This window comes from Mus caroli, unplaced genomic scaffold (assembly GCF_978045245.1).
Source record: "Mus caroli unplaced genomic scaffold, Mus_caroli_1 scaffold_19, whole genome shotgun sequence".
In the NCBI taxonomy this organism is placed as follows: Eukaryota; Metazoa; Chordata; class Mammalia; order Rodentia; family Muridae; genus Mus; species Mus caroli.
In genome coordinates this window covers 22,332,850-22,356,907 of record NW_028227274.1, presented here as the reverse complement: position 1 = coordinate 22,356,907, position 24,058 = coordinate 22,332,850, and the positions used below count along the sequence as shown (strand labels likewise).

The window sequence follows — 24,058 nt, the reverse complement described above, 5'->3', positions numbered from 1 at the left end:
TGGTCTTAAATAACAACAAAAACAACAGAAAGTACACATATACATGGAAGCTGAACAACTCTCTATTCAATGATAACTTGGTCAAGGAAGAAATAAAGAAAGAAATTGAAGGCTTTTTAGAACTTATGAAGCCCTCATACCAAAACTTATGGGACACAATGAAAGCAGTGGTAAGAGGAAAACCCATAGCTATAAGTGCCTCCAAAAAGAAACTGAAGAGAACTTACACTAGCAGCCTGACAGCACACCTGAAAGTTCTAGAACAAAAGGAAGCAAATTCACCCAAGAGGAGTGGTGGCAGGAAATAATCAAACTCAGGACTGAAATCAACCAAATAGAAACAAAAAGAACTATACAAAGAATCAACAAAACCAGGAGCTTGTTCTTTGAGAAAATCCACAAGATAGATAAACCCTTAGCCAGACTAACCAGAGGGCACAGAGACACTATCCAAATTAATAAAATCAGAAATGAAAAGGGAGACATAACAAAGAACTATATCTTAAAACAATTATTGTTTGTTGAATATTAACAGTTGAAAATATTAAAATCATGTTCTCCAAAAATCTTTAAACACTACTAAATGTAGTTCTAAAATTAAATTAAATTATTAAATAAGAAAACAAACAAAAAACCATATAAACCCAGCATAATAACAACAAAGGACATAAATCACCGTACCACGCACAGAGAGATGACATCACTGCAACAAGTACAGACATTGAAAGAACAGGAGGCAACTATAGACAATTGTGAGCAATTGAGTTGATACATTACACTAAGTAGAAAGGCCCCTCAAAGACAAAAACCACTGTAACACAATGAAGAAGAAAAGGAGGGTCTTATGGTTCATAGTGGGTGACCTCTGTTAAAGAAACCAAAAGCATGGGTACAAGCCTTCCCAGAAGAAAGCCCCCATCCAAGTTGTCTTCACCAGCAAATTCTAAAGACTATTTAAGGAAGAAGTGGTTCTGGGTCCAAAGAGCAGCTCTAGAGAGCTGAAGAAATCCATTTCATCACATTCTGTGAAGCTGGAACTACACCAGTGTGCAATCATTTGGGGAACAATTTAATGATTTCTTAAAACACTACGGATGCCCTACTGTATGGATCAGTCATTCCAACGTCAGTCATTTACCCGAGAGAAATGAAAGCACGTGCAGAGATGCTCACTGTCAAAATCACTGACAACCCAAATGTCCACCAACAGGGAAGTCAGCAAGTCTTGATGGAATCCCACCCAGCAATGAAAGGGAATGTGTTGGTCAGGTGCATGACTGTCAAGGCAATTCTGCTAAACAAAAAATCACTCAATCTCCCAGGGGACTATGGCATCATGTTAACAGAGACTCATTTAAACATGTGAATGAATCCATAATGATGGTGGTTACCTAGGGATGGGGAAAGACACCAGTAACTATAGAGAGACATGAGAACATTACTGAAAATGATAGATGTGACCATGTGTGTTACCTCAGTAGTGGGAATGGCTTTGCTGGGACATGCATGACAGATTTCCTATGGAATTTTTATTTGGAAATTTGACTGTGAAAATGGCTGAGAAAATACTTGTTGGTTAGTAAAATAAATAAAATAATAAAACAAAATATTATTGGTAAAAGAAGCAAACATTTCCCACATAAAAATGTAATCTCTGATTAAATATTAACAAAAAGCCAAGCAAAGGTTTGTTTTTTTTTTAACTGTAATTACCACTTAATTCATGTAGAAAATACAATGGAAAGATTTAATACTCATGAAACAATAGAACCAAGATACTTATATTGAACATGTCTAGCTCCCACCCCACCGTGAAACTGTCACATGACCTAAGGACTAAAGAATGACGCAGCTGAGGAAATTAACTTCCAGTGAAGAAACTGTCCTAGCTCACAGCTGTAGCACTGAGCTGTCAAGTGCCACTATTTAGGGACATGGCACATAACGGAAAGATCAGATGGCAGGCCCAAACTACTCACTTTACACGTCCAGGAAAAGAGAAAGAAAGGAGGCAGGGATACAATCCTTCTAGAAGACATGTCCCCAAGGACCTCAAGGCCTTTCTCTCAGCCCAACCTCCTAAAGACTCAACAACCTACTGAGAGAGAGTACCTACCATTAACAGTTGGTCCTTTGGTGGACACTCAACTTTCAAGTCATAGTACCCTACACTAGGAAATGTAAAACAAAAATAAACAGGTCCCAGAACTAACTCCAAGAATGTACTACTGTCCTCTGTCACCATGTAGCAACCCTGGGGACACCTGCTGTCCAGAGGTTTATAGCCTGCAAGCTCCCTTTGTTTTCTCATCTTCAGAGCTTGTATACTTTGTCTCTGCACAGTTCTGAACTTCTAGGCCATGGGAGGGAGTCACAGGGTCCACACAGGGACCTAGGGAGGTTGGTCCCCCAGAGAGCCTCACATTACCTGACTGGCTCATGAGCAGGCACAGAGCCATTCCTTCAGGCTCTGGTTGTCCTCAGGCATCAGCCATCTCCTGGCCGTGATTGCCGGCCATGACCTTGGCACTGAGTGAGTCTTGTCTGTTCTCTCCTTCCCTCTGAGTTTCCAGCCTTGTGTCCAAGACCATGAGTTCTCCAGCACAAAGGAGGCCAGTCCTCTCTTGTCACGGCTCCAGGTCCCCACGGCTTCACGTCTCCTCATTCTCCTGGCAGCTTCCAGAAGCACTGACTGCCACCAGCTGTCTGGCAGGTCTGGCTGACAGGCTGACAGGCTGACATCCATCCTGCCCATCTCTGTCTCCCACTGGGGCCAATGCTTTCCCTGTTTGCATACTTGCCTCATCTCTGTACACCAGACTTACCCCACACCATCTTAAAGAGAGGCACACTGATTCTGTCTCCTTAGCTCCTCTTGACTGTCTGTCTCTACCCACAACCTTCAACAAGTAAATCTCACGGAAAACTGCAGCATGTGTTATGCTGGCAGCCCAGCTCCACATACTCCTTGAAGGGGTGTCCCACTGAAAGAAGGCGCTTCCTTCTGGCATGGCCTATTCTCCCCCAACCCGACTCCCACCCCTGGATGACTTGTCTTGTCTTAACTTTTTGTATGAAAGCTCACTTTCTTCAAGGTCACCACGACAATGGAAACTCTGTTTTGGTTTGCTCCTTTTTCTGCCATAAATATGTGGTTTCTAGGAAGTTAAGGACTGGGTATGATTCCAGCAATGCTGGAGTAACATGTCCAAGCACAGTAAGTAGCTAGCTGCTCTATGCAAATAAATACAAACCACTAGTTTGTAGGACTAGTGTCACCTGCACACGGCTTGTCCAAAATCAAGCCTGAAGCATGAGGGCCTCTGTTATAAGGCAATATTTATTTACTCCTGGTTGCTAGGCCTGAAGGAAATGGTGGGGTAAGGGGAAAGTGAACAAGTACTAAAGAATTGGAGTGCATTTTCTAAGTGGGTGACTCTACTCAGTCTCCTTTATAATTTGTAGTCTTTGGATAATGCCAGGGGAGAACAGGGACAACTGAGAGTTATTTCTCCTGCTCCAAGAGCATGCCAATAGGGGTGGTACCACACAAGGCTTACTTCAAGCTCTTAGTAGGTACCTCTCAGTTCGGTGGGGACCTGATCCCATCTGTATTTTCAAATGATACTCGACTCTACATTTTGTAGACCTGATTTAAGCTTCAATATTAGGCAAAACCTGCTCTCATTTGCAAACAGAATTATAATAAGGATACTTAAGGTTACTGGCCACATCCTCTATGTAAATGAGAGAGAAGAACTACGCACATTCCACTGTCCAAAGGAAGAAAACAGGAAGCAGAGGTTACAAGCTTTGGCAAAGGTGTGGGAAGAGGGTGAGTGAGCTGGTTGTTGGACTGGGAAGACTGGGAAAGCAGATCTTCTGGCTAAAGCTCACCTAGCAGGAAGGACATGCAAGAGGCATAAATGAGCATTGCTGGAGTGTAGAGCCCCGAAGGCAGAAGACTAAGAAAACAGAACAGCATGAAACACTCCCATCAAATATACACTAAAACTATCTTAAAAAGTCACAGGCTCTCCAGGCTACAGTCCTGCTTACTATATGCTCCAAGTCCTTTAACAAAGTGACCAGTTGATGAAGACGAGACATCTTCACTGAACGGTTTTGCAGGTTCAAAGTCTGAGACCACTGGAGGTAAGGGAGCACCAGTTTAGAAGCCTCGGGATAAATGTGTAACTACAAATGCTGAAAACCGGAGCAGAGGCCCAAGTGTGTATATCCACAATGCATTCAGTGCGAACAAGTCAGGGACATTATATGGAACAAATGCCATTTTCTTTGGTCTTAGCATATGAAGAGGAATCAAACAAGGTGACCAGAGAGAACATACACTGAGTCTGAACAGGGAGTCTCTGGACATCCTGGTATGTTCATTGGATAACTTCCTTGGGGCTGAAGTACAGTTAGAAGGTGCAGTCGGTGGCAACAAGGTTGATGAAGGTCCGTGCAGAGCCCAGATAGGAGAGCTGCCACTTGCAAGCTTAATCACATGGAGCCTGCCGCTAGACAGCAAGGAGGCAGTCAAGGTTCACAGAGCTGAATTTCAGAAAGGAAATGGCACATAGCCTATGGCAGTGTCCAATTCCAGGCTTGATCTCATTCTTGAACTCTAATGGTACTGGTGAGGAGTCAGATATCTAATACATATGTGGTGGCAAAAAACCTCTAGCATGTGTTGAAGGCAGGAGTTCTTGGGTAGGTCAGGGCTGATGCAGAGCCTAGGGTCGATAGTGGACAAAGTCACTATGTGGTGTCACCAGACGCTACATAAACTTACTCCACCAATGCATTCCTACTCGTCTGCACTTTGGATGGAATGCAATGGATTAATTAGGACCACATTTTGCTTTCCAAAACCTCTTATTTCTTGTAATGAGATTGCTATCAAGACCTGGTGGCATGCAAGCAGAATCCCACAGCACGAATTGTAGACAGCTTCTACAACTGGAGCTTCTTTTTGCCAGAGTGTCATCACAAAGAAACAGGATACCCTTTCCTCTGCATCCCACGCTATTTGAAGGTTTTTTTCTCAGCAATGTTTTGTTTTATTTTTTTTTATCTAGGTTGATCAGCCAATTTACATTTTTAAATGCTCCATTGGACAGTGGAAATCTCAACTCCACTGACACAATTAAAAGCAACAACAACAACAAAATTCTAAGCAGATCAAGTGATAGAACACAGCCAGCAAGTATTTGGGATCCAAAAAAGCCCAGAGATCACATCTCTGTAAAGGACAGTGACTTGAAAACTCAGACCTGGAGAACATTGAGGCCCTTGTAGATTTTAGCAAGGTCAGCACAAGAATTAAGCCAAAGCAGACAGGGAAGGGAAGACACAAGTGCGGGGCTCATGCAGAACAAATGGTCCATATGCAGAATGCAATTAGGGTGGGGAAGGCACTGGTGCCAGCAAGCTACATACAGGGTAGAAGTCAAAGGTGTGGCTACTGGGACATTGTCATTGTATAGATATACATTGGTCCCAGAAGAACACACACAGAATCACTAGGACCGTCCCTTCATAAGGACAGGAAGAAGTGCCACTACCACTGTTCTTCCTTCCAAACTTAACATTTTATATAGCACACATAGAACATACATACAACATTTCATGAATTCAAAATAACTTAATCTGTGTTATACTCTAATAGTGGTACTCCTGGGGTCATAGACTCAAAAAAGTTAAATTTAGGATCTTAAAAATATACCTGCATGCTCATGCTCCTCCTAGCATCACTGACAACAGTCAATGTGTGCGCACAAGTCATATGTTCATCAACAGGAGTGGATGAAGGGAATGCCATATGAAAATGTAATGGGGAAACATTTAAAAACAAGAAAATAGTGCTTGTCTATAATTAGTATGAATGGGGTTTGTACTGTTTAATAAGTCATTCACAGAAAGACAACATGCAAAATACTACACGACTCTTTTACTGTCCATCTGTCTGTCTGTCTATCTATCTATCTATCTATCTATCTATCTATCTATCTATCTATCTATCTACCTATTGATCTGTCATCTACCTATCTATCTACCTACCTACCTACCTGTTGTATAGTACTGGAGATTGAACCTAGGGCCTTTCATATCTCAAGTAGGAAGACAGAGTTCATGCTAATGGTACACAAGGTCCCTAGGTGTTTATGTCAATATTTCCAGAGGAAGTCCCTCTAAAATCTGGCCCCAAGGATCCTCCAAGGTGCTCCTGCTAAGGAGTTCTCTGCAGTCTGCATCCTAAGTAAACATTTAGTCTAAGCATAAGGATTGACTGTCCTAAGTTACCTTTAGCCCTTCATGTAGACTAACTCAACTTGCTTGGTCTAACCACTACCCAACAGGCTCCTGCTACCATTTCTGAGAAGACCCATGAGATGGAGACAGCATTGCATGGAGGGAATGAGAGTGTGTTCTGCCTCTCCAAGGGCCCACAGCCTCAGATTACTTGCACTGTGGTGGTAGTTTGTTTCCTTTGAATACTTGAAATGAATGGTTCAAATATTCCTTTAATTCTGTTGTCTTTCAGAAAGAAAATATTTGGAACTTCTCTGCTCAAAAGGCACATTTTCCAATTTGAGGCATTTTTTAAAGCCTGGTATCATTACACAGATCCATCTCGTAGCCTTGAGGATATTTGGAAGCAGTTCCAGTTTTCTTGTTTTGTTTTGGCACAATCTAAATTACAATTTTATGAAAATTAGTGTTGTGTTCTCCATTTCTAGAATGTTGCTTTAAATGACACTATCACAGAACTGGAGATGGAGTCACCTTAATATCCTTCTATTAAATTAATTTTATAAAGTTTTTCTTCAGTATTTCCTTCCTAGATCAATACAACTGTGATGGCTAGTCTTGGCTGTCAACTTGACTGGAATTAACATCTGGATTACATCTGCATTACACCTGGAATTAACTAAAATGTAAGCATCTAGGCACACCTGCAAGGAGTTCCCATGGTTTGTTTGAGGCGGGACGATAATGCACCCTAGATCCAGGTCATCTTCAGCCAGAAGAACCACTGTAATTCTGAGCTATACCTGGTGGCTGTCAGCATAAAAGGACATGGAAGAAGTAAGCATCTGCTTTTTGTCTGCTTAGCCCCACTCTTGCTGATAAGTCCATCCATCCTGCTGCTGAGGCATTCCTTGCTGGTATCAGAACCTACTTCTCTGGGATTCTGATGCAGACTGAAAACCAGCTGAGACATCCAACCTTACAGACTGAATATTTACCAGATTCCTGGTCTTCCAGTCAGGAGATAGCCATTGTCAGATTAACCAGTCCATAGCCTATATATAGCCTATTCTCTCATAAATATGGATTCATTCTACCAGTTTTGTTCCTCTAGAGAACCCTGAATAATAGAATAGAATTCCGAGTTTTATTAACATCCAACACATTAACATGCCTAAGCAAGCCCGAGGAACAGAAAACTTTAAGCTTGTGGTAATGCCCACTTATAAAGTGATCCAAGGTAACTAATGGGGCATTGTCACTGGCCTGATTTTCCTAAGATTTTGAAAATTCAATCTCATTTCCAAATCAAGATTATGAGAGTTCTAATGTTCTAGACTTGAGCAGGACTCAGGCACTAATTTTACTAGTTTTGGGGGTGTTGATGATTGGTAGCAAAAAAATGAGTTTTCTCCTTGCAAAACTATGCATTGTTCATAATGTTTCAGTGTATTTCCTGAGTTGTTTCTTTTCACTCTTGGTCATACATGGATATATAAAATCTCAGTAATAAATCTTACAGATTCTCCTGAGTATGTATCTCAGTAAAAATAGTTATGTGCCTCAATGGAGCAAAAAATACTGATAGATATGCAATTGCATTGTAAATAACATGCAAAGAACTCAGCTTTCAAATAATAAATTGCATAAAATGTCCATTATTGTGATTTTAGTCAATGTAATGACTTAGACAACAGTGGGAAATTTAACTTGGTGTCCAGTGTCCAATCATCCATCTAACTTCTGTCTATCTTGTTAGCATCTATTTACATCTATCTACCTATTATTTAGCCACCTGACTATTATGCATCATCTGTCCATCCAACTCTCCTTATATTCCTATCATCTACCCATTTCTACCTTCCTATCTGCCTCCACTTATCATTCATTTATCTATATCTAGATAGCACCTATCTTTCTATTTATCTATTTATCATCTAGTTTTCTATCACATATTATTCTACCAATCCATTTTTCATCTCTATCTATCTATCTATCTATCTATCTATCTATCTATCTATCTATCTATCTATCTATTGTTATGGTCACAAAACAAGCTATCAAGGGTAGGGTAAGAACTACTCAGGCTTAATGGATTCCTGAGACAATAAACATGCACACTTGTCATTTCAAGCCAGCATCACACAATTTAAAAATCCTCAAGATGGCCTAGTCAGCCATCAGTGGAAAGAGAGGCCCATTGGTCGTGCAAACTTTATATGCCTCAGTACAGGGGAACGACAGGGCCAAGAAGTGGGAGTGGGTGGGTGGGGGAGTGGGTGGGGGAGTGTGTGGGAGACTTTTGGGATAGCATTGGAAATGTAAATGAAATAAATACCCAATTTACAAAAGAGAATAGATTTATTTTTAGGTTGAAAATTTGGCTTCCTTGTCTTTAAGCTGATTTACAAGGTATAGCCAGGTATCTAATGAGAGTTATCCAAATAGAACCAAATAGAGCCAGACCAAATAGAATTGCCATTGAGAAACCAGACTGACTCCATTTTGAGATTAAGAGCCATTTTGAGACTCCAGCTCTGTCAGGTTACCGTTTACTGTAAAACTTAAGTTTCTGTTGCCTGCTCTTGCTTCTGACACAACATTTGCTTGTAAAAGCCTCCATATTGTGTTTTTTTCCCTGTAAAAGAGGTTTGAGAAATTGGCTCAGGGATGCTCTCTCTAACCCTATCTTAGGGGAGACAGCTACTGGACTGGCTCAGCTATACACTGAGAATATACACACAAGACTAAAGCTTGATTTAATTTGGCCATAATTTGAGGCTGGTGGTCTCTACTCTCATTCAGTGGGATTAACACTATGAACAGGGACACATCAAAGTGGGCCCTCGGATCCCAAGGTACCTAACTTAGGTCTTGTCTTATGTTATGAAACTTGAGAGCTCACGTGAGAAATACAAGTCCAAAGGAGAATTAGTAATGAGGCCTGTGGGAGAAGGCGGCGCTGCTGAGGGGGAGGGGCATCACTAAAGCCACCCAGAGCCGGAGAGAAAGCAGGGGTATGGAGGGAAGAGGACCCACCAGCCAGGAGGAGGAGGCAATGTCAAGGCCAAGTGTAGGAGGGTTAGCTTTAAAAAAAAAATCCTCAGACAGTGGTGTCCAGAAAGGATATGCAGATATAAAGAAAGGGATAAGCTCTAAAAGGCTATGTTACTAGCCAGTGGACAGTAGCAAAGGTGACCAAGTTCCTATGACAAAAGTGTTCCATGAAAGTGGGTCCTGCCACTGCTGTCCCCTAGTGACCATCTTTGAGTGTACAGGCTCTCTGGAAGTTTAATGTGAGTGGCTGCTTCAAGCTGAGAACTGTGGAGACCTCATTACCTAGAGACTGCTGGATCTTTCCCTGAGTGGCACACAGATGCCTCACATCTTTTATGCCCCATCTTAAATTGCTTATGAAATTGCTACCTCTACTTTCTTTTCTTCTAGCATGTCTTAAGCTTTGTTTCAGAAAGACAGACCAGGGCAGGGGATACTCAAATGAGTGTTTTCAGAACCTGGAACCCAGACCTTCCAGCCAAGTCTGGACTGTGGGCTAGGGCTTCCAAAGTTTGGGAAGTAGATCATCTAGGCCACCCCTTTCAAGTCCTGGGAATAACATCTCTAAAGCCTGAGATTTGGGCCCATGTACATCCTGCCCTTATAACTTTCCTACTTGGTAGCACTCTCTGCCCCAAAGTGCTCTTGACTAGTGAGTGTGGGATGCACAGAATCCTCCAGCCAGTGATTATCATAGTTCTGCAATGGACATGCCCAGGTACTGTGGTGGACACAATGGCAGAACTTACTTTAGTCCCAGAAGAACCATGTTTCCTAGCAAACATGATATTTCTAATGCCAATCAGGCACACTCCAACATTCCTCACTGTGCATTCAAATAATGCATCTGATCTGACAAGGGTCATCTCCATGGTAACCTCCCCAAGATTATATATGACATACCTAAACTTCAAGGGTAATGTAACCTATGCTAAAAACACTATCATCAATTGATTTCCCTAACACCAACTCCTGAATGTCCCTAAACATCCTCAATTCAGGGTTACCCTTGACTGTGAAATCTAAGAGTTTAGTATGGCTTGATTAGTGTCATGTGCCAAGAGTATCTGGCCCTTATTCTATGGGTTAAAAGAACACATACATTTATTTTGTATGACATTGTTACACAAAGTTGTCAACTACAAAGTTCATGTACAAGAACAGGAATTGAGTTACAACACACATACATACCTACATCATACATACATACATACATACATACATACACTTCCTCATCCCACAAACTCCCACACAAATATCTCTTAATCTGTTAAATAAGTTCCCAATTTTGTGTTGGGATGTAGTCATAGCTATCCTAGGCCATGAGGTGGGTACCCCTGAGAGGCTCCACTGGACACCTCTTCTTCATGTAATTATAAGGATTTGTTTGTTCCACATCCCAGTCAAGCCTCCTATGTTCAGTAAAACACTTCCACATACACAAAAGAGAATCTGAATGTGGAGTCCTGATCCCCTTTTTTAAAAATGGTAATTGAGGCAAGTGATCTCTGTAGTCTGTCATGTGTAGGTGCCCAGTGATGTACCACCACCCTTTCCCTGCGCTCTCTCGTGGCTGAAGACAGACAGCTTCCTGAAGCACTCTTGTGTGGTCAGTTTCCTTATCTCACCACAATCACCCTCTAAAGGGTGGGTGTAATCAGTCTTTTGCCCCAAGGGGTTAAGTAAGCTTCCCAGTGAGTGACTTAGACATCTAAATCAATCCAAACCTCTTCTCTTCTCCAACTCCTGTACCCTTGCCATTAAGGATAACTACTTTTAATTGTTCTAAAATTACAGGTCTTACCTTTCCCTTGTAAACACATCCTTGCATAATCACTGGCTTTCAGGAGGAATAACCAGACAGTTTCTGGTGGTCTAGCGTGCTTGCCAAGTTAAATTCTTTCCATGAACCCATACGATTCTCCTGTCTTTGGTAAGTCAGAGACTAATTACCTAGCACCTCGGTGGACCCACTTCCTTCTGATCTAGAGATTTAGTCATTCATAGGTGAAAGAAAAGTCTCTGAGACAAATTGCAGAGCTCATGTAACATCTAGAACTAGCTTTAAAGGGCAACTCAAGATATCCATCCCCACATATTTTAGAAGAAATATTCATAATTATTCTTTGTTTTTATTTTTTATGTGTGTGAGTGTTTTGCCCGGATGCATATATATGTACCATATGCATGCTTGGTGCCCACAGAGGGCAGAAGAGGGTGTTTGATCCCTGGAACTGGTGTTACAGACAATTATGAACCACCATGGTGGGTGCTGGGAATCAAGGCCAGCTCCTCTGGAAGAAAAGCCAGTGCTCTTAACGGGTGAGCCATTTCTCCCATCCCCAAAGGAAATGTTTATGCTCTCTATGGAAAATATACAGAAGGTGGAATAATAATAAAAACAAAATATGAATATCAAATGAAATATCTGCTTATTAAATAGTGTGGTTGACAGAGAAACTGATCCTTTAAAGGAAAATTCTTTAGAATATGACTTTTACTTATACTTTTAACCATTTTTGCTTTTATTTATTTAGTTATTCATTTATTTATATTCTTCATCCCCCTCCCCCCAAGACAGAGTTTCTCTGTATAGTTACAGTTGTCTTGGAACTCAATCTGTAGACCAGTCTGGCCTTAAACTTAGAGATCTGCCTTGCCTCTGCCTCCTGAGTGCTGGGATTAAAGGCATGTGCCACCACCCCCTGGTTATTTGTTTGAGATAAAGTTTCAAATAGTCTAGGCTGTCCTCAGGTCATAGCTGAGCATGGCCTTGAACTCCTGATTTCTTCTGCTTCAACCTACCAAGTGCTATGATTAGAGGCATACTTGACCACAAGGACCCCCCTCTGATTACTCTTAATATAACTGATTTTTGCACTTAAGTCAAGGGGGACTAACACCATGCCGCCAAGCTCACCTGGTATCCTGTGGGGATGAGAAGGACGATGCAGAAGATGGGGACCCACTAGGTCCAGGAGAGGGTCTGGAGGACTGGAAAGAGTTGCTGCTGAAATTGCTGTATCTAAAAGGCACAGAGGTTGGGATTGGATACAGAAATAGAGACAAAATAAGTGTACAATAAATATAAATAAGACTTCACAAACCATCTAACTTTTTACAAGAAAAATATTCCTCAAGATGCCACTACAAATAGTGATTATTTAAAGCTCTAGAGATTTATTGCCTTTTGATAAGTCTTTATTAAAGAAGTTTCCCAAACTTCAAAACTCACTGGGTAGCAGGACTCCTTGCAAAGTGTTTCTATTCAGGCGTCACCTCTTCTATTATTTTATAAAAGTATATTAAAGTTAATTGTGACTATAAATTAAGAACCCAAACTGTGATCAGCTGAACAATGAGAGTCTTCCTTGCTAATTGTGATCGCACATCATGAATGCCATCAGAGACCTGCAGAAAAAACATTCGCTTGGCTAAAGAAACATCTTTGCACTGAAAATTCCACCGCAGGTCATTTTGAAACTATCATGTTCCTTTCCCATCATCCCATGGGGTGCTTGTGTACCTCCAGGCCTCTGGGGTTAGCCTACTGCCTAGACATGAAGGAAACCATGGTTTCATTCAACCATTTATCCTGAAACCTGCAGTGGTTAGGCTAAAATGAACTTTGATCTTTTCCTAGCCATCTCTATTAGTCAGATGTCAAGATTTGTAGCTTTCTGTTCTCAGGAAAGATGTCTTTCAGCAGTTTCTTCGATGCAGGTGCCACCACTCAAGGCAATGCCCAGGAAACAAGTCACCATCTGAACCCTTTTATAGATCTGACATTCATGTAAAACAGCTTTGATCCCCACATGTCTTGTCACAGGCAAGGATAACTCATTCCTTACACTGCTTAGGGATGTTGCATTAGGATTTGAGGGACTCCCGAGGGTCACTATGATGAACACACACAGATCTTCTTGGGTATAAGAAGCAGAGACTGAATTCCCATCAACAGAGACAGGCACTTCTGACAAGCGACTAGACTTTAAAGATGTCCCATGAGATGTTAGCACCAAAAAACTACTTTAACACTTCTAATGTTGACACAAGAAAATAACGCATATGAAAATGCTCAGTGGTGCATTATTTAGATCGTGGTGATAAATTCAACCAGGTACAAGGGAAGAATAGCCAAGGAAGCATGGAGTCTTACTCATTGTTGAGCTGTTCTGCAACCATAAATAAGTGACACATTTTACAACAGGCATCATGGGAAATGCTGATCAATGGGCCAAATGGAAACACCAAGACATAATCTAGTTTAGTCTCACTGTGCAAAAATATTCTCAAAAATAAAAATAATTTTTTTTAAAAATTATGTTCATGGTACTTTTAAAAGAGTGGGAGATGGACACAAAATTTCAAGTTTTAGTAATAAATCACTACAATAGAAAATATTCATATTTCCCCACTCTATCCTGTGCTTCTAACTCTGGTACCTTAGTCATTGTTTCTTCTGTGTGTATCAGGTGTCAGGTGAATATTTAGCAACAGGCCCTTGCCATCAAGACTCAGACCATAGGGCTGGCCAATGACCTTTTCTGTGACTATGCCACTTTCACAGTTCTTGGTTTCTGGTGAGTGTTCTTCTTTCTCCTCCTCTTCTTCCTCCCTTAAACCCATCTCAGGTTGCTCTGCGATTCAGCCTAGGACTTTATGAATGGGAGGTGAATCCTTCAACCCTGAGCTACATTCTTCGACCTTTCATTCATTCTGATTTTGAGACAAGGTCTTAAGTTTCCCAGGCTGGCCTTGAACCTGTGATTCTCAAGTAGCATGGATTGCAGGATTTTCTCTTTAAAAAAAAAAAAAATCCCATTCTACATGTCTAGTAGGTGAATTGCTTTTCAAGGTCAGCGATGGTTTAATTTTTCAGAAGGATTCACAAATCACAGGCCTTGGAGAAGGCAGAAAAGCAAAGAACAGAGCTGAGGCCAGGGCACCAAGTGTGGCCCTTCCCACAGGAAGGGGAGAAAGTGGGCATCGGGAAGAACAGAGCTGATGAGAGCTGGATGCTGCCACCACACAAGCTCTCAGTCTGGCTGTCCACCAGCTGCCTGGACACTGGCTTCTTACCCTGGCCACTAAAACTCGCCCTCCAACTACATGCGGACATCCTGCTGAATGTTTTCACAGGATCGTGTTGCTGAAATTATGTTTAAATGACGCTATGGAGACAAACCATGCACAATGTGTTTTCCCCTCCTTTGGTTTTCCTAATGGCCAAGTAATTAATTCAAATGCCTCAGAGCCTGCCCAATGTTGCTTCTCCATTTCAGCCAAACTGACTGGATCATAATTCACTATTCAGCATTTTTGTGTGTGAGGAGGGGAGGGTTCATTATAATGACTAATGGGTTGGTCACTATTACCATCTCTTTAATTGCAGACAGCTACCGAGTAGCCAGATCTGTTACCATACAGATCCCCAAACCCCACAACAACAGGACACAAGAAAGTTCAACCCCGGGCTGGTGAGATGGCTCAGTGGGTAAGAGCACCCGACTGCTCTTCCGAAGGTCCAGAGTTCAAATCCCAGCAACCACATGGTGGCTTACAACCATCCGTAACGAGATCTGGCACCCTCTTCTGGAGTGTCTGAAGTATAGCTACAGTGTACTTACATATAATAAATAAATCTTTAAAAAAAAAAAAAAAGAAAGTTCAACCCCACTATGAATACCGAGAATCTTATCAAATGACTAGCTTTGCTTAGTTAAACCAAGGCAATCTTCATTCATAAGCATATATGAGACTGTGTTTTACAACACACAAGTACAAATTTACAGGTGTCTACTGTTCTCATTCCCAAGGACTATGCGTACTAACAAAGCTTGGAAAGACCAAGAACCCTGAGAAGACTCTCCAGGTGCTAACATCATTCCCAGAAAGTACAGAATCAATCATAACAGGCTGATCCCTTGCTGGGAAAGCCAAGGTTGGCAATATCTTCTCCTGGGCCAAGCTTTGGCTAGCTGGTAACTTGCACACAGCTTCCATCTGGGAGGGTGGGAGGCTCATGCTTGACTCACTGGGTAAAAACTATGCAAGATCACAATAATGTCAGGATTTGGGGCTTAGGAGAGATCTACAGGAAGCCCAGTGTTTTAAGCAAGAACAACTAGGTCTTGGATGTGTTCTAAGTATGGCTTCTTTAGCTAGCTCCACCTGAGCAGCTCTGATGGACCCCCTTCTCTGGTCTGCCTCTCTTCCCACAATGGCCTCTCCTTTTAGGAAGGGGAAGAAACACCCTCAGTAGGCTAAATCTATGTGGGCCTGACAAACTTTCAAGGTGACAATGAATGGAATTATCTGAAAAGGCATCAGTCCAGAGGGAATCACTGAAGGTACGGGAGGAGGAAGAAGAGGAAGGAGGAGCAGGTCCATTTAGAGAGTTTCTTTGCACCACTCCTTTCTTACTGTCAGTGAGAACTAGTGCTAGAACCCACTTCTTACGCGCTGTTTCTTTAAGAACCTGTTTCTTAAGGGCTAAGTGATATTTTTAAGTACCAACATCATGAAAAAATAGAGGTATTCTAAGTTAAAGCTAAAGCTCTAAACTTAATGTAAACATTTAGACAACAGACAAATTATAACTCTTATAACTCGTTCAATTCATGTTAAAAAACAAACAACTTTAGACAAGCTACTTAAAACTTTGAGGGAAAGTCCAAGATTCTTCTAGATTGTATGTAACCCAAAGAGGTTGCCACTAACAGGTGTTTAAGCCTTTGGTTATTAAGTAGGAGGTCTGAAGATCCTGGAAGACGGGTCATTTCATAGTGGTCAAGGTTTATATGGCTTCCTTTGAAACAAAGTTAAAATCCTTGCCAGTTACGGAGGCTCGGAGGTTCCTATATAAATGCTTTACCCTTGTTGAGAAGACTCTGTCTGAAAACTCCTGGCAGGGGCACTGCAAGCCCAGGAGGATAGCCATTAAGCTACAGTGGGACAACTTGTTAAGTAGAACCTGACTCTAGAACAGGCTACCTTGTACTGAAACTACCTCTCCATCCACTAATAGATGGACTTGAGCCAAGTTACTGGGTCTCTCTGAGCCTTAGGTTCTTTACCATAAATAGGAGCTAGTGATAGAACCTGTCAATTATGGACTAAGTGATACTTTGAAGCAGCAACCTCATGGGAAATAGAGAGCATGACTCATAATAAATGCTCAACAAAGCCTGTTCTATCATTATTATTCTAAGAGGGAGAGCATTATAATAATCAATGATTATGGATATGGACTGTGGAAATAAAAGATTTTTGATACAGTAAGTTGAATGAAATATATTATTAGAATGGATTGACCTGTTTATCTTACCACTTAAAATGCAATTATTAGAGGCTGACGAGATGACTCAGTGGTTAAAGGCACTTGCAGCCAAGCCTGATGGCACAAGTTCAATCCCCAGGACTCACTGAGAAAGTCTGATACCACTCTGATCAAGGCAAGAACTAATGCCCACAAGCTGCCCTTTGACTGTCCACGCATTCTCTACCCAATAAATAAATGTTATAAAAAATTTAAAAATAGATACAGTCATTGGAAAGATAAAAATATGTACAATTATGCCCTACTCTCCACTCCAGCAGGCTACTCCTGAGTGGAGTGACAGTGAAGGCAGTTAGCTATATGACAGACAAACAGTGGCTACACTTCCAATCTGCCGCCAGGGTGATATAGTACCTGGATGTTCATAATTTGATAATGTTATCATCTTAAGGCTCCAGGAATTGTTCAAACAATAATTCTGTGACATTAATGGATAGCCTTAAGAAACACAGTAACATATAAGAGAAATCAAAGCAAGAAGCTACAGCAAAGGTAAGAAAAGTACAGATAGGATACCCACTTATTAGAAGAGAAAGATCAGAAATTAGGTGTAGCAGCAGCAGCTCGGTGGGAGTGGTTAGGGAAATGTGAAAGGAGAGGGCAGCACACTGACCATGCTGCAGGCAGAGGGTACCACACTCCCCTCACCTTGCAGGCCAGAAAGACCATGCTGGAGGATGGGGTGGACACACAGATCTCAATAGACTGTAGTTATAAAAACCATATTAGTAGTTACATTAAAACCAAAGATCTCCTTAGCTCACACAGGTGACTCTTTTGCATCTCACAGTTTCCATGAAGTCAGTGGCCAGAGAGTTAGTTTAGTCAAAATGGCTCTATATCTGAGTGAGTCCTTGCAACACAACAAAAGAAAAGCCCTGGGGACACGGGCAATCAGTTGTGTCCTCCTCCCCGGGTTAATAACACGCAGGCCTCACTGCAGGCCAGTCTACCTGTTTTCTGTCTGAGAGTCTCCTCCCTTGTCCTTGGTGAGGAGGGGTGAATCTTCAAAGTCATAGGAGAAGAGGTGGAAGGGGCTGTGGGGCACGTAGGGCAGCTTGTCTATGGTTGGAGACACCTTTGGTGCTGTGGAGGGCCGAGTGGCCAAGCCAGGGCTGGGAGGTAGCAAGCGAGCAGCAGGCCGGCTGGCCTCAGGCCCAGAGGTCCCACCAAGCACAGGGCTCCGTGCTGCTGTGCTGGCAGAAAGCCACCTTCCCTGTGAGGTGGGACTTGAGGTGGTATGGAGTGCAGAACTCTCAGGAGCAGCATCCTTCCCAGGGGAGCTCTGCCTGGAGGCAGAGCTGGCCTTGCTGTTGGGCCAGGAAGGCCGAGCAGAGAGAGGAAAGAGGAACAGAGATTGGAGAGAGAGGAAGCAAAGGTTAGGAGAAAAGAGAGATTCGTTGTCAACCCACACACTTTCAGCCCTGTGTTTCTTGAGACACAGCAAGAGTCCATGAGCAGAAGCATCTGTGGGCCTGGTCACTGCTGGCCACACGAGAGGTTACATCTTCAGAGATCAAAGAAGCATCCAGACAGTATGGCCTCTGGACAGAAAAAGGCTCTGGGAAGGGACTGACCATGCCCCAGGCCTCTTCTGGACCCACTTTCTGCACCCTTCCTGTTTCCTCTACAGGGTACCCTGAAATCTAACAATTTAAACTTCATCTCTATGCTTTAGTCACAAAGATCTGTCTTCTGCAGAGCCCTTTTCAATATAGATACAGATGTGAGAAAAGGAAGCCCTAGGATACCACACCAAAGATCACAAACGGAGGACAAACTCTGCCCATTTCTCTTATCCAGGGCCTAGCACTAAATCTTCAACATCTGGACTCCACCAGTTAGGCCCATAGTTACAGTTATATGCTGCCATCCCCCAAACAGGGCCATCCAGGAAATGGTAGACACACTTAGTAACTTGATTGTGGCATGACGTACAAGGTAGACACACAAAACTGTTAAATATGGTGTTTGTCAATGAAATCATTTTTAAATTAAAGGTAGGATTGTCAAACTTATCCTTTTCCCAGGTCTCCAACTGTCCCATCACTATCCATCAGTCTGGCACACCATGGGGCGGGGCTACTTCTTGATGCTCCTCCTTCCTCTCTCATTTCAAAGTGTGGATAGCTCTCTCTCACCTCAGCTTATCTCTGCCTTCTCTCTATGCTGACATGCTTCTTTGCAGGCCTTCCCAAAGAGGAAAGAGCAAAGAAACCACCATTTGTCAATTTATAGAGGAGTCCATAGTACTTAGAAGCAGGAGGGGTGACCTAGTATTAAGTGAAGTCTTTTATGTGTATGGAGAACAGGACAGGTGCAGTGTCTTGCTAAGAATCCCCTGGACCCTGAAGTTGTGAAAGGAACATTCTACTTAACTTAACAACACCTCCCCAAGTAAAAACATCCATCTGCAGTAACAATCAGTTAATGCAGAAAACTACTCAAGTACAAAACCATTTTTGAATAGTGGAAGATGAAGTGAGCATTCTCATGTGAGCTGGTGAGGACAGGAGATCATGAACAAGTGATGGCGGCAAGTGGTCCGTGAGGAAGGTGTCCCTGGCTTTTGGTATGAGCCTAGGTGGGTCCAACCTTCAGTACCTGTCCTTGCCCTGACACTGGGCATCGTCCTCTCTCTCTTCCTCTGAATTGGGCTCCGTGATTGGCTGTTCTTCTTCCTCCTCCTCCTCCTCATCCCTGAGACAAGACCAGGAAAAAAGAAATGCACAGAAACAAGATGGAGAAGCAAAATGGACATCACAACAGGACAACAAAGCACAAAGAAACCCAGTGAGATGACAGGAGAAGGGATCTCTCAGTCTGTTGCTGGGATAGCCCAGGTAGTTCTAGGAAAAGGAACAACCCAGAAGAGGACTTCTTGTCCCCATGATTGAAGGCCATTGCCCTGAGCCCTCTACATATGATTCTCACAGAAGCTTCCTGCATTGGAAAGACCTTCTGTGTGGCTTATCCCAACTCACTGAATCAACCAATAAATGTTCTTGGTGATGGCCACCTCCTGCTGCAACCACAGAGTTTGTATGTTTTTATCACTGAGGGGCTGGCCAATCTGGTATTGACTAATTAACTAACCCCCATGGTGGCCCACAGGGCTAGAAGGATACTCCTTCCATTTCAGTGGGTATTTCCAGGAACCAGACTCATCCCCTACCTCAGGGGTGTGTTCAGTGTTACCTCTGGGGTTTCTGCGGGTATTCACACACTATGGGGATACTTTGAGTCTGGAGCTGTCTGTAACTTCTACTCCCCAACTCCCACCAAAAGGAATATCCATTTGCTGGTCACTGTGGCACATGCCTGCAATCACAGCACTCAAGAGGCAAAAGCAAGTTCAAGGCTAACCTGGTCCATATAATGAATTCCTCACTAGCTAGAGCTCGTATTAAGGACCCTGTCTCAAATAAAACAAACCCATGAAAACTCACACAGAAGCCAATTTTAACACCCGTATCCAGCAGTTCTCACTGATGGAAGATGCTGTGGCTTAAATATAAAATGAGCCTCAGCAGTGCCAGTTCTGAACTCTGGTTGCCCAGCCAATGTGCTATCTGGGAAAGCTAGGTTTACTTAGTATGTGTAGCCCTGGCTGTCCTGGAACTCACTTTGTAGACCAGGCTGGCCTTGAACTCAGAAATCCACCTGCCTCTGCCTCCTGAGTGCTGGGGATTAATTCTTAATAAGCTCCACTTTGTCTGTCAGCTAATGCTTTTTACATTTTATATATATTTATTTTTCTTATATTCAGTCTTCATTCTGTCAAATAATTTTCATTCATTTGTTAAAATGATCATTTTTCTTCTTTTTCCAAAACACACACACACACACACACAAACTTCTAAGACTAGTATTTTCAAACTGTTAAGTCAACTTCTCATTCCATAAATTTCACTCAGTTGTAATGTGTCTGTGACTCATCAGATATGGCAGGAAGAAAGACCAGAGAACTGACACAGTCACATTCATAGGGACGTGTCTCAGTGCCTGTGTTGGGTGCCTCTGTCCGAGACCAGTGGACATCAGGGCAGCAGCCTTCTTTCAGTGCCAAAGGCCCAGGCAAGCTCAGCCCATTGGCCCTGCCCCACCACACTAGCACAGCCTGTACTCACACACCATCTCTCACCAGCGGTTCTGTTCACCTTCCCTTGCTCCTATAGCACCAAGTTCACTGTCCACAATCACTAGCGAGAGGTCATCTTCCCTCACATTGATCAACAGTTTGCTGGAGATGGGACTTGTGGTCTAGCCTGAATTTCATCTATATTGCCAACCAATGGGCTTCTTTGTAACAAAGGACTGAGACTTTTCTCCAAAGTAACCAGATTCCTGGCTCATTAATGGGTAGAGGTAGGGAGGTTCTGAAGCTGGGCTGCCTACATTTATTTTCTACCCCAATGACTCCTGAGCAATGTGACTATGGGCCTCACTTTCTTTGTTTCTATGTGTGGTAAAAGTAGCTGCCTCCTAAGAAAGTTGTGTTGTTGATGAAAAAGGCATTGAATGTTTTAAGTAAACATTAAACAGTTTAGGACTATTAGCCACCATTGTCATCATCATCACTGGCCACCGTCACAATCTTCAGCAACATCTCCTCTTCCTTCTTTGCCTCTCTTGCCCTCTTCCTTGTAGCCCTCTGAGGAAAACTCTAACCTCTCCTACTGATAAAGACTCAAAGCTGCTAGATTCCCAAAGTGGGGGGCACAGCACACCACAAAGCATTCCTCCCTCCTACCAGCAGCAAACCCTCATCTATGCTGGCTCTGTCCTTTGTCCCTTCTCTCCCTGACATTTGAAGATGACGACCCTGACATAAACGCCAAGCTGCATCCTTAAATGTCACAGCCAATCATCACACAGAACATGAGTGATGCCCCCTTGCAATCACAGTGACAGGGCAGGACAAAAGGCAGGTGGCACACTGACACCCCAGGAGGCTCACTTCTACAGGAGAAGCACCGGCCTTGTCCCATGATGCCACATGGTGGCAAGGAATCATCTCTGCTGTGGCCTTGCACTACCTATGCTAATCTGATTTAGTTTCATTAAGCCTATGACAAAATAACCAAGCCAAATGATTTCCATGCTAATCGTGTTAAAGGCTGAGGAAGTGATTCAGATCACTTTGCTTTTTCAGGCTGGTATTTCTCATGAAGCATGACTATTCATGGTTGATTCTATTTGGCTAAGGAATTCTGGGTGTTGGGCCTCTAGCTTTTAAATGCTTCTATGGTGTTTTCCTTTAAAACAAGGTCAGTGTTCCTCTATATTCCAGGATGATCTTGGATTCACAAGGCCTCCAGCCTCAGCTATCCAGGCATCATAAACAGAAACCACCACACACAGCTTGAATGTGCCTAGCTTCAACGGATAAGGAATTACTCATAGGCACAAGATGGCCATGAATTTATATGTATTTTCCTTTATGCAAAAAAAATAATAATCCCAGATTTGTGCCCACCTTACCTACACTCACATTGGAAAAGCCAGAGACCTACAACCTGTTCAGTTCTACAGGGAATAATTTCCACCAAGGCCAATTTAACTTCCTGACATTTGCATCTCAGGGTAATGGCGTGTCTCTTAGATTCCAAAAGCACAAACAGAGAAACAGTGAATGTTGTCAAGCTATTCCAAAAACACAGTGCAAACGTTTAGAACAAAGCTGAGCAAACCCAGACTAAGTCATTTGTGAAGACATGTAACAGCTACACATAAATGGCATAAGAAACCGTATTTTGCAGGTCAACTGAAACAAAGATATATTAACTATTCACCTAAAGGTACAAGGTCTAACAATAAAAGTAAGCAGAAGTCTGCCCCTCACCTGCTCTAGCACTTGGGAGAATGGCCCTGCACCTCACCTGGGCAGGACAGGAAAGCTGGCCCAGTGGGGGCGGCAGGTGAGCCAGGCCCCAGGGCATCAGAGTGGGAGAGCCAGTGGACCAGCTTCAATACAGATCCAGGCCCAGATCCAGGGTCTTGACTTTGCCCATCCCAGTCCTACAGATCCAAAACTACAGGAACTCCATGACACAGGACAACAACAGGGTATCTGAGAGGAGTCCCAGTGAGTTTCCCATGTCGATAGAGTAGAAAAAGCCAGAGGCCTCATACCAGACAAAGGACTCATTACAATGAACATTTACAAGCAAAGATGTATGGACAAAATAATATACCATGGGACACACCATGACACACTATTTGCTTCCACAACAAATTTGTGTTTTCTCTTTTGTAGAGGAGATTACAAGGGCAGAGAGGGTACCAGGGAGGGGTAGATGACTTGGATTGGGGTGAATGATGCGAAATTCACAAAGAACTAATAAAAAGTTTTAATTTAAAAAGTGGGCAAAATTGTCACAGCTGATAAACTCATGTGATCCCATTTTAAGCTCTAAGTTGGGAGGCTGTGTTAATACCACAGTGAGATAACATTTCACTTCTATCATACAAAATTGTCTGAGAGTGCTACCTGCTGAAAAGGTCCATCTTCATCCTTTGAGTTTAAGACAGGAGGCTGTGAGGGGTTAAACACTTTAACACTGGAACTTGAACTATCGTGTAAACACATTTGTTTGCAGGATATCAAAAGTCTACACTGCTGTACCCTAGGGGAGACATTCTGAACCAAGATGACCCCTCACAACCCAAAGGACACGTCTCAATCTCTGGAGACATTTTTAGTTGTCCCATCTGAGTGGATTGCTAGATATTAGCATCTAGTGGGCAGAAGTAAAGGCTGCCACAGTGCCCAGGACAATCCCCAACAAGGAAAGATTAGGTCCAAGAAGTCCATGGTGCCAGACCCTTCCCTCAGTGCCCTCAAACGTTTGAACACGGTGAAGATCCCAATAATGCTCTCAGCAGCACTGTTTGTAACTGTTCAGCTATGGAAATAACCAAAATGTCCACCAAGAAGAAAAAGAATGAATGTACTATGGTAAAGTCCACAGTGGGGAAAATAGTAAGTACAGTTTCCCGTGACAACAGACTCCGTCAGAAGCATACTGAGCTCCAAGGGAAACAAGTTGAAAGAGTGTCACACAGCATGCCATATTTATTGAAAATGAATAAATTTGAATAATACATTGCATAGTTACACACATGTTCATCATAATTTGTCATAATTGTGGAAAGCAGAACAACCCACAAGACAATGACAGGTAAGCCTGTCACTCCAGACTCTAGGGAAAGGGGCACACAGATCAATGTCAGCTAGGAGTGTGTGCCAGCATCAGGTGAGTCCCACTGCAGCTGGCAGGCCAAGTGCATCCCAGCAGAGATAGGTGCACAGTCTACCACATTCACAGATGGCAATGCCATGTCACAATGTCAAAAGGTTGGGCATTCCTCTGCCAACTTTTCAGGTAGGTCACAGTT

General features: G+C 42.7%; 1 protein-coding gene across 4 annotated transcripts in view; it reads right to left on the bottom strand.

The window, feature by feature from the left end:
• Fhod3 (formin homology 2 domain containing 3) overlaps nt 1-24,058 on the bottom strand; it is a 423,897-nt gene that overhangs the window by 91,196 nt on the left and 308,643 nt on the right. For 2 of the 4 annotated variants that reach the window (XM_021150413.2, XM_029472088.2), the window contains exons 11-13: nt 19,262-19,357; nt 17,611-17,967; nt 12,236-12,340 (exon numbers count right to left, since the gene is read on the bottom strand). In XM_021150413.2, the coding sequence (XP_021006072.1) occupies nt 12,236-12,340; nt 17,611-17,967; nt 19,262-19,357 (558 nt within the window). The remainder of the gene's footprint in view (nt 1-12,235; nt 12,341-17,610; nt 17,968-19,261; nt 19,358-24,058) is intronic. The other 2 variants (XM_021150415.2, XM_029472089.2) reach the window with 1 other exon arrangement.